The sequence below is a fragment of the Pleurodeles waltl genome, chromosome 10, assembly GCF_031143425.1.
Source record: "Pleurodeles waltl isolate 20211129_DDA chromosome 10, aPleWal1.hap1.20221129, whole genome shotgun sequence".
Classification (NCBI taxonomy): Eukaryota; Metazoa; Chordata; class Amphibia; order Caudata; family Salamandridae; genus Pleurodeles; species Pleurodeles waltl.
The window spans coordinates 879,133,294-879,148,533 of record NC_090449.1 but is presented as its reverse complement, the minus strand read 5'-3'; the positions used below and the strand labels follow the sequence as shown (position 1 = coordinate 879,148,533).

At 44.5% G+C, this 15,240-nt stretch overlaps 1 protein-coding gene across 1 annotated transcript in view; it reads left to right on the top strand.

Annotated features, from left to right (window-relative positions):
• The first annotated feature begins 8,801 nt into the window (after positions 1–8,801).
• ZNF804B (zinc finger protein 804B) overlaps positions 8,802–15,240 on the top strand; it is a 1,021,297-nt gene continuing 1,014,858 nt past the window's right edge. Inside the window, exon 1 of the mRNA XM_069211597.1 lies at positions 8,802–9,783. Coding sequence (XP_069067698.1) covers positions 9,673–9,783 — 111 coding nt within the window. The 5' untranslated portion in view covers positions 8,802–9,672. The remainder of the gene's footprint in view (positions 9,784–15,240) is intronic.

Here is a 15,240-nt window from a genome sequence, read left to right as displayed (position 1 = left end):
GACCTGTGACCTGCCTGGTCACCATAAAGGACTACCTTTTGCTAGCATCTTTCTTGCGCTGGCCTGATGTTGGACCCTGTCCCCCTGTGGGCCTTTTCCTTGAGCTCTGCTCCCCAGGGGCAGGGTGCTGTGGCCCCTGACCCCTGCATTCTTACCCTAAAGCACGTGGGGTTCTTTACCTGGAAGGGAAAACTAAGCGCTTTGTAAAGCGCTCCTTAGGGGACTTCCATAAGCGCTTGAAAGCGCTTCCCCTTGCTGGAGCATTGCACTTAAGTGCTTAATTGTCTTTCTGCCCAGAGAAAATATCACCGCCGCAGCCGGGTTCTTTCTTCGTTGCTGAGCGCGAGGAGCGCGCTCAGCTCTGTGCCCCCGGGGCACAGGGAGGATAATTTTTTAAGAAATCGGAGCAAGCCTGCTCCTCGCGTGCTCCCGGGGGACGCGCCCTTCTCAGGGCGCCCCGTGGGCACCAGCCGGCCCATCCTGGGCCGCAACGTCATTCTGACCGGCGAGGGAGAGGAGGACGCCTCTCCCTCGCGCGTCGGAGTCCCGGAGGACTCCTCTGTGCTGCCGGGCCGGGCGCAACCTCACCGGAGGCTCGCCCTGGCCCCTGGCTCTCTGGTTGGCCCCCTCGCAGGCCAGAAGTCCCTGATTTAGGGGTCTCCCTTCAGGAAAGGGCCACGGAGGCCCAGGGAGACCCCCGACGGTAGCGGGACCCCCGGAGGGGCCCGCCTTTTTACAAGGAGGGGGTGTGAGGCGCCCCCTCCCCTCTTTGAGCTTTGGGTGACCTGGGCCCCCCACAGGAGGGCCGGTGGAGGCCCGGGGGGCCCCCGGTGATCACGGGTCCCAGAAGGGGCCCGATAAGGAGTCAGAGAGGGTGCGTGCCGCCCCTCTCTATCTGCAATGTTTTGGAGGCCCCCGTTTTTGCGCAAAGGAGCGCCGGGGGCCCCATTATTCGTTTTAGGCACTGGAGGTGCCTTTTCATCATTTACAGGTACTTTTTAAAATGGACCAATATGATTAAGAGTTAAAGTTCTTTCTACAGACTTTATTGATTGTGTTATATTGCCTACCTGTTCTATGATGCTTTTACATATGTGTGCACATGTTCCTTTTATGGGCATGACTTGCTAATATGTTTCCCTAACTTGCCATAGGTTTTCTAATGTTCCTACTATGGGCGTTTTATGATATGCTTATGACAAGTGTTCTAATGTGATAACGTGTTTCCTGACTACTGCTTATGTTGCAGGATACTGAGTAACCTGTGTGTTATGTGTGACTACTGCTAGTTCGCAGAGTAACTAATGTGTAACGTTCTGACAACTGCTAAGGTAGCAGGATAGTACTGTTATGTGATGTTGGTCTGATAATTACGTTGTGTACAATACAGTGTATTTTTATATAATCTGGTGTTGTGTTTCCTTTGTGGTGGGGATATTGCGTCACATGTATGTGTGTGTTGTGCAAACGCTTTACGCATTGCCTCCGGGTTAAGCCTGACTGCTCGTGCCAAGCTACCAAGGGGGTGAGCAGGGGTTATCTTGGACGTGTAACTCCCTTGCCCTGACTAGAGTGGGTAAGTTCTGCCTGGCTGAGGTACATACCCTAGCCAACCAGAAACCCCATTTCTAACAACAACCAATACTAACATCCCACCCTTAATCCCCCCCAAACAACTCATAACCTCAGAGCAGTCTTCAAGGCTTTAATCTTCCCCAATTCCTTTTCCTTCATCCACTGACCTTCCTCGTGACTCCCCCATTGCTCCCCGGTGTCCCTTCTACCAACCACTTCTCTGTAATGACCCCAATCCTTCCTGCTTACTGGGCCACCAGGAAAAACCCTGATAAGGAGTTATTTCCTGACCCCCCCCCAACTTTGGTTTGAAACAATTGAAAATAAGCTGCCGCCAGAGCAGCTAGGCATCGCCAAAATGCCTTGCTGTTATTTCAAGAAAATAACCAACTAATCCCAACCTTCCACTTACCAGCACCTTCTTTGGATACCCACCGTGGATGCTAATTTTTCCCTCATTTCACAAAGATATAGTTAGATCCCCCTGAAAGAAAGATGCATCCCATCTTGTCTAAAAAACGGAAAATCTTGCTTTTTAATGTCATGATGCTCTAATCAACCTAACCCCCTACCTTTGCAAAAATGTGACAATTCTCCATTCACTTTCTTTCTTGCCCTCTCTACCGATGTGTATTTTGCCGCACCCCTCCAAACCCTTCTAGGCACTAGAGCTGTTACCCCCACTGTTGTCCGAGACCATGACCTCCCAATGACATCTAAATCCCTCTTCATTTCTTTAATCAAACCCAAACATGACAATTGTACTAGGTCATTTTCTCCTGAATGTAAAATAAGGACATCTGGACAAACTCTGACAGAGACCAAATCTGATGAATAAGGAAGCAACTGTCCCCATCTCACGCCGCCCCTGCCCCACCATTCAATTTTAACTTCATCATTTCTGAAACCTAGATTCTTTCCGAATGGCCATTTGCTCGCTTGCTTTGCTGCCATTTAACGAATGAATGTCCAACTATCCAAATTGACATGAATGTTACAGCCGAACCAGCTACATAACCTGAAATTAGAGAAAATTGTTAGACATGTCATATATGTTAGGCCTCTTCAAGATCCCTAATATAACGAAGACAGCAATCAGATGACCACCTCCCCATTTTCTTCACATCTTTGATTGAAAATCCCAATCTTGCTGCTTCAGATGCTGCGCCTATACGAAAAGAGTGTGTTCCAAAACTAAAAGGATCCAAACCTACATAACAAAGTGCTTTCCTCAAAACCCCTAACACTTGTACTGCTGTAAGCGTGGTACCATCTTGATGACTGAATACAAAACCCAACTCACCTCCCTTAAGTTCTTTAAAACGGAGCCAATTATTCACTGGGCATACTGTACCTCCAATTCCCTGTAATGACACAGTTGCACCTTTTTCCTTCCGATCTGTCTTTGATTGTACAAGAAATATTCATACACACTCACCAGACACCTTGATATGTTCTTCCCTCAGCCCAGGCTCCTGGTTTGTTCCTACTAACTCAGATATTCTAAACGCTCCAAAAAACAACTATGACATACATAACTTGAACAATTTTGCTCAAAATATGAAAAACACACCTGCCCCAAACTTTTTAATAAATTTACCAACACCTTCATGGAAATAGGATCCCTGCTTGGGCGAGTTGCCTGCTTTTCTTTTGCCCATCCTTGCAGTAATCTCCTACCCATTTCCCCAGCTGAAGGCTCATATCCCCAGAAAAACTAGCCGTAGAAACTCAAACCGGCCAATTTACCAGCAATAGTTGTAGCCGTAATCTTCCTTTCAATATTATTCATTATGAAGGATAACACATAATTTCTCCTTTGTAAACAGCCTTGTTCATCATGAGGCCTATACACTGCCATTGTGCTAAAGAATTCCTCTCTCCTGTGAGCTCTTTTAGTGCTCTCTGATAAAGACTTCTCAATCAATGTTAGCATCCTCAGTCTGCAAGCTTCCATACCTCCTTTGGGACCTGTGTTTTCAGTAAGTCTGCTCCGGGAGCCAAACCATGGAATCTCAGCCACTGTGAAAGAGATAATGCATCTTCTATATTATTGTTCACGCCTGGCACATGTTTGGCTCAGAATACGATATTAAACATCAAGCAACCCAGCATAAATCTTTGTAGCATTTGCAAAAGAAACTTGTCCTTGACCCTCTGACCGTTTACTAAATCCACCACTGTCTTGTTATCTACGTTAAAAGTAATTGTTTTATTCTCCAGGTCCTTTCCCCACACTGCTAAAGCAAAAATTCTAAGAAAGCAATACTTCTTTTCTCTTTTAACCATCTTTCCTGCCACTCTTCTGCACATCATCTTCCATCCCAAAGCACCCCAAATCCTTTAGCAGCTGCTGCGTCTGAAAAAATCTGGACTGTCCAAACAAAATCTAAGTCGGGCAACCACATGGTTATCCTGTTAAAAGCTCTCAAAAAAGTTAACCAAACCACAAAGTCCGCTCCTAAGGCAACTGTGACTCTTACTCTGTGGTGCGGCAAACTGACTCCTGACATTGCAAAACCAAGCTCACCTGCAGAAAGATCTACCCACTCTCACTACTTTACAGGCAAAATTAAGGAAACCCAACAGTCGTATTTGATTCAATTGCAACTTATTTGCTTTAATTGCTTCTTCCAAAGCCTCCATAATCTGCTGCACTTTCTCTTGAGGAGCCTGGCTTCCATTTGTACTGTATCCAATTCAATCCCAAGATAAACTAAACAAGTGCTCGGACCTTCTGTTTTTTCTTGAGCTAAAGGTACCCCTAAAGCACCTGCCATGTCCTGAAACTGTTGCAGCACAGCTGCACGTACTTTGTCTCCACTAGAACCTGCCAACAAAGAATCATCCAAATAGTGTGTAATAAACTAACTTCTGGATAAATAAGTAAAACACCACTGCAAAAAAGTACTGAAACATTCAAACAAACTACAAGAAGTAGCACGACCCATTGGTAACACCTTGTCAACATATAATTGATTCTCAAACTATATTCCCAACAATGAACAATCCAAAGGATGTACTGGCAATAATCTAAAGGCTGCTTTAACATCACATTTTGCCAGCTCGGCCCCAGGGCCCACTGTTGGCACTAGAGCCATGGCCACAGCCACTGAGGCAAATTGAACAGCAGCATCCTCCCTTGCTATGAAATAGTTGACAGATGAACCTTCTGGCCAGGAAAGATGATGTATCATCCTAAACCCACCCTTGTTTTTTTTTGGTACAATGCCTAAAGGAGATACTATCAAATCCTGTAAAGGCCAATAATCAAAAGGACCTGCCATCCTGCCCTCTGCAACTTCTTTGTCCAGTTTTTCTTTTATAATATAGTGGTGCTCTTTTGCTGAATTCAAGTTATCAGCGAATCTCCTAGGTCTTGGACCCTGGTAACCCAACCGAAAACCTTCTTTGAACCCCCATCCTAACTTCACTGCCTCTTCTATGTTGGCGTAACATTTTAACCAGTAACTCAAGATGTCCAACTTAATTGGAGTAAAAGCCCTTTTGTCCAAATTGAGTGGATCCTCACTTCCCCCTGCTTTCCCCACCTGTGTTAAAACCTCCTTGCTCCCCAAAACATTGTAAAACTGCATTCCTGCACTTTGAGCATTCGTGTTAGTATCTGCATAGGTTTCTCGGACAATACCCCCTATTGAAACTCCAGCATGCTCCTGAATTGGTATTCTGACCACGTCCCCATGCACCCACAACTCCCAGGGTGGCTTTCCCGAGAAAAGGCCGAGACTGCACTGCCAGATTGCTGGCTCTATGCATCGTAGATGGTGGCCTCTGTGTATACATCCACTGGACCCATAGCTCATTATCGACTTCCCCCCATGGTTTATCAGGTAACAGGACCATTCTAGCCCTGAACACATCACCATAATGTAACCATGCGAAACCTCCAAATTCTGAACTGGCCTTCCTGATTGTGTCAATGTATTTGAATAAAGCCACCACCCTATCAGGAATTTTTTTGCAATAAACGCTTGCGAATATCAAAAATGCTAACGTCCATGTATCGATTGTTGTCGGAGCTCTAGGTCTCCTTGCCAACTCCTATGCTTCTTCCCTAGATCCTTCTTTTGACTGTATCTCCTTATGCAACATCTTCGCCCTTCCAAATATTTTCTTTCGTTCCTGCACTCAAATGTGATCCCAAAGGCATGGATAACCCCATGTAGGGTAATCTTTTCAAACCTTCTGTTGTACTCTTTGTTCCTTCTTCATCAGTTTTCTATATTGTATCCTCCCCACTTGGTCCCCACTTTTCTCTAGAATTTTGTCTTTAGATTCCTCCTATCTCAGACACTTTCTTACTCGTTGCTCCTTCCTCGACTCCAGATTCAGTTCCAACACTCTTATCAACTGAACCTTTGAAAACTCTTTTATGCTGTCCCCAAAGTTCATCCTGCATGTTGCTTCCCCCAACTGCACCACCATTGTGTCTCACCTGAACTCAAATTGCTTCTTGTGTCCATCACCATCTTGCGCCTTTCATTCTTTCCTCGCCCTCTCTTAACACCCCAACTCTTTTTTGCGTATTCAGTATCACTAGAAACCTGTAAAATACAATCTTTTGACAAGGATTTAGCATCCCCCCATACCCTTTGTTTTGTACACATTCTTTTTCTTCACCATAATTTTTCCAGTTTGGTATTCCTCCAAATCTTCACTTCCTTCGTCATAGTCAAGCTCACACACCTCCACCTCATCATGTGCCGCAAAACGTACTCCCGGGCGATCCCCATCTCCCACCCCCATCAAAATTCTTCCAATCAATACTCTTGTTGTTCCGCAGTTGAAAGCGTTTGCTGCTCCCTCGATGTCAGGACGGTTGCTCTGAACCTCTCCTTCACTTCCTGCCAGTTTACCCAAGTTGCTCCAAACTTGGCCGGCTGTTCCCCGCTACATCTGCGTTCACCATGCAACATGCTCCCATCGATGCACTGCAAGTCCCCACAACCTGCAGAGACTGTGGCCTGCCCTTTGCTGGGCACTAAACTCTCCCTAGAAACCTCACTAGCTAGTGGTACCCAAAACCACCTGCCCCCCCTCAAACTGGTTTGCAGCTGTATTACATGATTCCTTAAGGCTTTGTTTATAGCCTGTATTTAATAATTCTGTTTGTTTTGCTTCAAAATGTTTGGTCTGATTAGGCCCCAAATGGACCCCCCCCCCACTTTCATTATTTGAAAACCTTTTTTCCCCCTCAGGACTACGCACCCCCATGCAGACCTCATGAACAGCAGCTCCCTTTAAAAACCCTTTTCTGATGGCACCTCATCAGCACGGTGATGCAAGCTCCTAAAAATATATATTTTTTCCTTTACATTTTTTGTTGATGCATTGCTGAGCAACCGTTCTGTTTCAGGCACATTTCCTTGCCTGTATTGTGAATTTTCTGATTGAGCGAGCATTGCCGGAAAGTCAAGCCCCAAACCGCCACCCACTTCAGGGGCACATTCCTCAGAGGCCCACCCCTCGCTCACAGGCCTGTTATGAGCCGGGGCTTGAATGCAAGCGCGGCCCCGTCCTCGCTTCTCCACCTCAACTGACGACATTGCAGCCGCTAAGCTGCTCAGCACCATGAGTGCCGTTTCTTTTTTAAACTTTTGTTTATGCTCCCCTAGACAACGACCGTTCATACTCTTGGTACCACGGTGTTGCGGAGGCGAACACGCCAACACCGCCGCTGCAACACCACCAGCCGCGGCCCGCTTAGGACACTCAAAACCAATCGAGGCTTGCGATAGGACGCCTGGTTGAATAAGGTCATCCCTACCCGCATCGCATATTATCCTGAGAGCTTCCCTGACTGCCGCTGCCTGCTCTGCCATAACTCACAAATTATACATACCAAAATTAATTAACAGGCCAAGAATTTTCTTAACCTACCCACTTAGCCACAGAGTCGGAATGAAGCACCTCAGAACAACGGCTATTCTAAACCGTTACTCTACCCCCCTTTGCCATAACAACCAATCCAGCTGTCATCACGCACTTGGGCTTTACCATTCGCCCGAAGCTACACGGGGATGGACATCCGCTGGATGCCACCCCCGGGAGCCCACATTTTGTCTCTCACAGTTGGTTCCTATAAAATAAATAAAAAATCCAATGTTAGATCTTTGGTAGCTGACTTGAGCTCTAAAGCTGGAGGGGAAGGTGTTGGTTAGCCACTGCTGCCGTCTTTGGAACTAGGGAACCAGGGGCCATAAGTACGAACACATTTTCCCATAGACATAGAATGAGTAAAACCCTTTGCTACATCTGGAACCAGATTCGATTCTCAGCGTTCCTATACTTTCGGGTTGAGTTTGTTCTTCATAAAAGGACAAAAAACTAAAAAAAAGTTGTTCCTTCATTTCCTTAAACTATTTATTCTCCGTCCACGTGACAAGCGAAAATACGAGGAAAATTTGATTAGCATCTGTAGAAGAAGCCTGGCCTATAACTTATCCGAGTCTATAATAGTTAACAGGCATTTTTGTGGTGAATATATTTAGACAATTATCAGTACTTTTTCTAAGAAGGGGCCCTGGGTTTACTCATTACTATTTACCATATAGATGCAGAAACAACCCGTGTGCATTGCTGTAATCAAACAGGATTTGCATGCACTATAAAAAAAAACTCAGATCTATGCCGGCTGTTGCAGAAGACAGAATACTCGCTCTTTTGTTGCAGGCTAGAATTGAAAACCTCTCAAAAGACTCAATAAATTATGAAAGTGGTGAGTTATCTTCCGCGCTGGGTTTTGAAGCTAATCCACTGAAGCAAGATGGGATGATTCCGAAAAGTAGGCTTTGAGAGGATTGAGTTGGAAAACGTGGCCTGTCTCAGAAAAGCGCCGTAGAATTGGTTTCCAATCAATAGGCAGGCATTAGCGAGAATGCGCTTAATTAATTCAATAACATAGCTGTACGCAGGAGACTGGCCGGGAAAGGGAGCGGGGAAAGAGGGGCGGGGCGTGTTTTTGTTCGCACAATGAGTGGAAGATTGCTGATTATTGGAGTCGAATTAAATATTTAGGCTGGGTGCCTCAAGGTAAACCAGGAGAGGGGGATCCCAGCTGAACGGGTTGGAATAGTAGGGCCCTGTTCCCTCTGCTGACTCCGCAGCTCGCTCCCTGGTGGTTTTCTTCAAAACAAATAGCATAATTCACTTAAATGCCACTTGCTGGGGGTTATTGCTGTGAGGCAATGAACTGATTGGCGCCTGTTTCTTTGCCTTTACCCTCTTTCGGAGTGAATTGATCATTCTCACGGCCAGCTGGGGAGCTGCTGCTGCTGACGGCGAGGCTGTGGCTGCGGCTGCCTACAGCTTGATTCCAAGCACAGACTGAAGCAGGCAGGTAGCAGACAGAGCGGGGGAGAGCGAAAGACGCAGACAGGGATCTGGCGAACGACACGGGGGACAGGGAGAGGGGAAATGCCGCCAAAGAGGGGAAAGTTCTGCAAGGAAACAGCGCTCCTCTTTAGGGTATGATTTTTGCCACGAAATTGGGCGTTTTGAACTAATTGACATGTTTCCTCTGAATGTGCCTGGCCGGCAGGTCCAGCATTGAGATTTCCCAGCGTTTTCAGACGCACAGCGTCTGGGTGTTGCGTTATTTCGGAAGAGTGGTGCGCTGTTAACTTGTGCCTGCTCTTACAGGCGACGCACGGGAGGTATTCGTCTGCTAAAACAAAGCTGCTGTGATGAGGAAAGACCGCCTGCAGCCTGCGAACTACTCTGTCACCCTGGACAGCTAACAGACGCCACCGGTAGCCCTGGTCCCCCACCGAAGGCGCGGAGCCGTGACACCGAGCCCGGAGAGCAGCTGAAGCCAGGGCAGTCTCTGGGCTCTGCCATTCCTCGCGCCTTCCCGGGATTACAGCGCTGTGCAGGCGGGCTGCCTCCTCAGCACTGATTCATAATAGGCAAATAACAATAGCAGTTGGAGGGGCTGGCTCTCTTCAGAGCAGACTGGCAGGGACCCGAGCGCTGGATGCGAGGGCTTCATGTTTCCAGCTGCATCCGGCCAAGCTGCCAGTGCTGAGCTGGCCCACGTATGCCAAGGCAGGGTCCATATGGGAGACACCGGACCGTATGGCGTGCTACTATCTTGTCATCAGCTCTACGCATCTTAGCAATGGGCACTTCCGTGGCATTAAAGGAGTCTTCAGGGGACCTCTGCGAAAGAATGGCACTTCGTTACCGGTAATGGCACAGTTGTTTTGTATTTAAATGCGCATTCACGCCTGTGTCTATAGATAAGGGCAGGCATTACCGGCGGGTGTTGTTAGATCATGTTACGCCACAGCCTGCACTTGAGCAGGGCAAGCTCAGAGAAATTTGTGTAGCAAGCCATCACTAGGAAATGTTTGTTTGTAGATGTCTATATTTGTCCAGTACAAACGATGTGATGCAAGCTAACAGTATTTTAAATATCTGTGCATGTATGTTTATTTTTAAATGCTCATGCTAAACGGTTATTACAGATGCGAGTCTTTTGACATGTGCCTTCAAGTACATTTATGGTAATGTAGGGATACTTAGTGGCAGGTTTGTGCTCGTTTTTCACACCAAAACGTGGCAAGACCTGCAACTCTCGAAAAATGTGCAAAAGGGTGCACTTCGAATCACAGTAATAGTAAAGTTAAATGCACCTGCTGACTTTGCACATGAAGTCAAATAAATGCCGTCTTGCCGTTGTGTGGCAGGTGCAAAACCCTACGAGCAGTGAGTGCCACAGACATGATTTAAAATGGTACCAAAACGCATTGTGCATCGTTTATTTGCCAAAGTGAATGAGAGCCCACATAATGTGAACTGCACGAGGCGCATGCTACAGGTGATTCGGTATGGGTGCAATGTGTGGTGTTACTGTTTCCCTGCCATGTTGAACTTATGCAGACTTGGCTGGAGATCTTGCCAAGACGAAGTTCAGTGCACATGGTGTTTCCAGATCCGCGGTTGCAGTTGGACTCTGCTGTAATATCATTTGCAGAATCAGCTGCTGGGTGGGCAGAGAAACACAATCAGTACACTTGGCAGGCTGCCAGAAAACGTCAAGAATTAGAAACTATTAAGCTATAACTCTGAGCTGTTCTGCTATTAAATTGGATCTATAAAATGAGTGTGGCAGCACGCAGCCTGAAATGACTCCCCGTCCCTGGAGCAATGTGCGCGAAGCTCAAAATCTCAGCAGTGAAGTACCTAGGTAGCCATGTGGTCCTCTTTTCTCATTATGCTGGCCAAAAGAGCCACGCTAGAGCAGGTGGTCGCAGGAGCCTAACTCGTGGTGGGTGCAATATTAAGAGCTGCCAGTACAATGTGTACAACGTCTTGCGTTCCTTTGCTGTTTCAGTAAGTATTTTACATGGCAGTGGGCATGATGGCACAGGAAAGCAGAGCAACGCATTTGATTTGCCAACTTTTATGTTTCACTTAAAGAGACATGTGTGGCATACCACTGCATCCCTTTTGAGTGCTTTGCACCCACCGTTGTTAACGGTCGAGATGGAAACTTATTCACTGCGCCTATTGCCACACGTGCTTGCCTCGTGAAAGAAGGCGCTGTATTATGTTACATCTGGTGCTGGTTCTACCCTCCTCCTGCTGAAAGACTGGAGATGTTTCAAGGAGAGTTCACCGTGTTGTGTGTGGACAGATGCTAACTTGATTCTCGTGGCTTCCATTTCCAGTGCAATACGTGGTTATTTGCCTTACAGCCTCATTTGAAGACATCCTGTCGTGTGCTAGCGATCAGCACCTTTTCTGTTATGTATTTCCTGCTCCCGGGCTGGCACAATATTGGAGGCGGAATACAGAGGATGAGCGCACAGCCACCGCATGCATGTGACCGCATTTAAATATGAATGCCTACGTTGTGATCTATCTTATCTTTTCCAATTAAAAGATAACGCCAAGCACATTGTATCCATTGCTGATACTATAAAGATAGGCATCACTACTATTCTATGTTGTGAACAAATGAAATGGGATACTTCCCTGAGCTCATCCTGTTATTGCAGCTCCCGTAATTTGAATAAAAAAAAAAAACACTCTCAGTACCATATATGTACTCATTAAGCATGCTTTAAAAGCGGAACTATCTTCGTAAGGCGCACGCATCAAGTTGTTGGTGTTATGAGCAGGTTCTGTCACTTCCAGAGCTGCTGCTTTTAGGTGGTAGTCGGTGGAATGCCATGAGACATATAAGTGCCCTGTATGCGACCTTTTGGGATGTGGTACTCAGACAGAGAATAAGCCGATGTGGAAAGGTCACATTCCCTTACTAACAAAGTCCTAATATTATGTGAAGCAGTGAAGTTGTTTGAAAGGGAAAGGGACACTGAGAAAATCGGCACTTGTTTCAGTGTTTTGTAGTAGGCATGACTTAGAAAACCATTCTTGCGCTTTAATATCTATCAAAAAAGGGCGCCATTTGGAGGGTCACACACTGTAGACGCCGGCACTTTGCAGTGTTCCTTCAATTATACGTTTCTCAGACAGAAAACATCATTTTATAGCTGTGAGATTTGAAACACTGTAATATTCAGGTATTTCGGTCAATATAAAAAGCTTTTGAGTCACTTCTAAACCTAATCGCCTGGCAACGTGGCTCAAAATATAGTTTACCAGTTGTGTGACAAACATTAGAAATTCTGGGATGGAAAGTAGTGTTAGAGCACTCACTCTACTTAACCTTTAACACGGAGATATTTTTAATCTTCTGTGGGAAAGAGTACACCAAACACCTTTATTTCTTAAATCTTCGAAGAAACAAAGTTCCTGAAACAGAATTAAACAGAAAAGGGACAGTAGCTTCAGCTCTTCATTTTTGTTTCTCACTGAGGTATATACTTTTTTTTTGGTAAATCACACTAAACCATTCTTATTGGTGTACAGCTGCTCCCCTGAGTTGAAAGAATCTTCTTTGGGTCACTGTGGAATGTCTAATACATTCAACAGTGAGGGGGGTGGGTCCTCACTGCCAAAGGTAAGACATACAATAAACATTAGGTTAAACCTCAGACTTTTTTGGTGATTTTATAAAAAATAAAAAAAACCTCTGCTTCTAGCTTTAATAGTATCTATAAGGGTTCTGCGTTCTGTTAAATCTTAAACCAGATTGACTATGATTACGTTCTCGCGTCCTATTTCCTTCAGTGCGATCAGTAGGAAGACAGATTCTCCCTTATTCAATTTTAGTGAGAGTCATTAGTAAAATTTCAAAAAGCAAGTTTCAACAATAAATAAGCACGATTCAAAAACTTGATTGATTAACTTTCACAGCAACAATCAATAGCTTTCGAGCACATTAGCATGGAACTAAGCTGAATTGTTTGATCACCTGACTTGTTACTTGTTTATGTTAATTTATCTGACTTAAAGACCCGCACCTGTCAAAAGCAAACAAGCAAATCATTTCAGAAGGACTGTCATTAGTAAAGTAAAACACCAGGCATTGTTCGTTCTTCAATCCATGTACTGCTCACTTGACTCACTCTTACTGCATTGTAAAATCTAAGTCAATAAAAGTTGCTCATAAGCAGTGGTCTTCAGAAGGCTGTTCAAATGTAGCGTCCAACCACTCGGTTAAATGTGTTATTCATTGTTCTGGTGAGAGACAAAGTAATAAATAATTCCCCCATCATTGTATTTATATAGCGCTTACTACCTCTGATGAGGTATCAAAGCACTTTTCGGTGACTAGCACACTACTCTGGAATGCAAAAGGATTAGTGGTGGATTAGTGTAGGGAAATATAAGTATGGTATTAGTTTTAGAACAGGGAAATATGAGTTAATTGTGAGCGGTGGACATGTGAGTTTGTTAGTTGGATTGAAATGAATAAAGGAGGGATAGAAGAGGTAAGAATCCAGAGAGTGTTAGTTGGGAGATCATAGTAGTAAAATGAGATTTGAGATGAATAAAGGAGAGATGGAGGAGGGAAGAGTCTGTAGAAAGGGATTAGGGTGATCATAATAATAAAATGAGGTTTGGGATGAGTCAAAGGAGAGATGCGTGAGGGAAAACCTAGTAGGGTTGTTTGGGAGGTCATTGTAAATTGAGGTTTGGTGTGAGCAAGGAGGGAAGAGTATAGGAAGGTTAGTTTGGAGATCACAGTAGTAGGATGCGGATTGGGATGAGTCAGAGAGTGGAGATAGAGGATAAATAGAGAGAGGGTTAGGGTGAGACAGTAGTGCATCAGAAAGTTCTATTTCTTTTTTTTTTTTTTTTAACAGTAGTCCTAAAGTAACAAATATAAGATACATGATTACACAGAAAGGGAATATATGTATAAGGAAGATAAAATATTGAGATTTAAAGCTGTATAAACATAGACTTTCAAGTGTTGCTGTATTTGAAGGTAATTTATTTCTGTACTTTTTATAACATTATTTGTATCTTTTTTTTTTTCCCCAATATTTCAAAAGTGAAATGCTTGTAGATAAATAGTTACGCTAATATTTACTCGTTCTGTTTCCCTCACAAAGTCGGCTGCTCGCTGGGTAATCCACTGAGGCTGAAAGTGAAATATTGTGTTTTGAAGTCAGGCAGATATAGGTTTGTTGGTTTCCTTGAATACATAGTTGTGTGAACTTGCTTTAAAAGCCACGAGAAGTGTGTGGGCACTATCACTTTCCTTTCTACATGTAGGTGCTTTGACTCAACTTGGAGACATGGGTTGGGTTTGGTTATTCATATAGCACAACATGCCCAATTGCAGTGGACTCTTGGTGGTATACCACTGAATACCCTGGGTTAACTGAAACTTACTCTGGGCTTCCTGGAGATGAAAAGAGAATAAAACAGAAGGTCAGTGGTCTAAGTAAGACCTACTGATAAGCAGCAATGTATTTCACAAGTGATATGTTTGAGAGGAGAACATGGGGTCTTCCTCATAGCCTAACTTTCATCTCAGAACAAATTGAGGAGAATGTGGACAGCTACAGTGCTTGTTGAAACTCATGTGGCTGTACTTTCCTTTAAGGAAAGGAGAGGGCTTTATGTAAAAGCTTTCCTGGAATAAATACATGTGTTAAGATGTACTCTTTTGAATTAAGGCAGTCAAAGAAGCCCATGGCATGAATTTTTTTTTTTTTTTTATGATCACCGTATTAATTGTGCAGTGTAATTTTCATCTAAATGATAGATATGAATTTACTTTCTGGGAGCACTAGTCGTGACTTAATTATTCTCTTACACAAACGAGTGTAGAAAATGTAACGGTATGTGAAGAAAAGCATGTTTCAATGTGTTATGCGTTTTAAAGTTAATTCTGCTGTCACGAGTCGTTTTCTGTCACATATCGTATTGTACAGCTGTATATGCACGTATTGCCTAACCTCCTCACTGTAAGATGTAGCTGTGATGTGTGATCTGCAAATGTGAAATGAAGTTCAGACAAGTGGTGCTGTGAGATCAGTGCCTTGCAAAAGCCTAATTTAGCAAGTTCTGTGTGTTTTTTTTTTTTTTTTTTTTGAGAGGGCAATTGGAGTAAAACAGAGCATAGGCATGATAGGGAGCAGAGGACAACGTTAGGGAAAGAGACCCATACATTGATAGACACGTAGAAGAAGAGTTAATGTGAAAATGTATTGAACTAAGCGATGTATAATAAACGTGTAACACTTGCATACTTTCTTCTGATGTTTCATGAGTTGA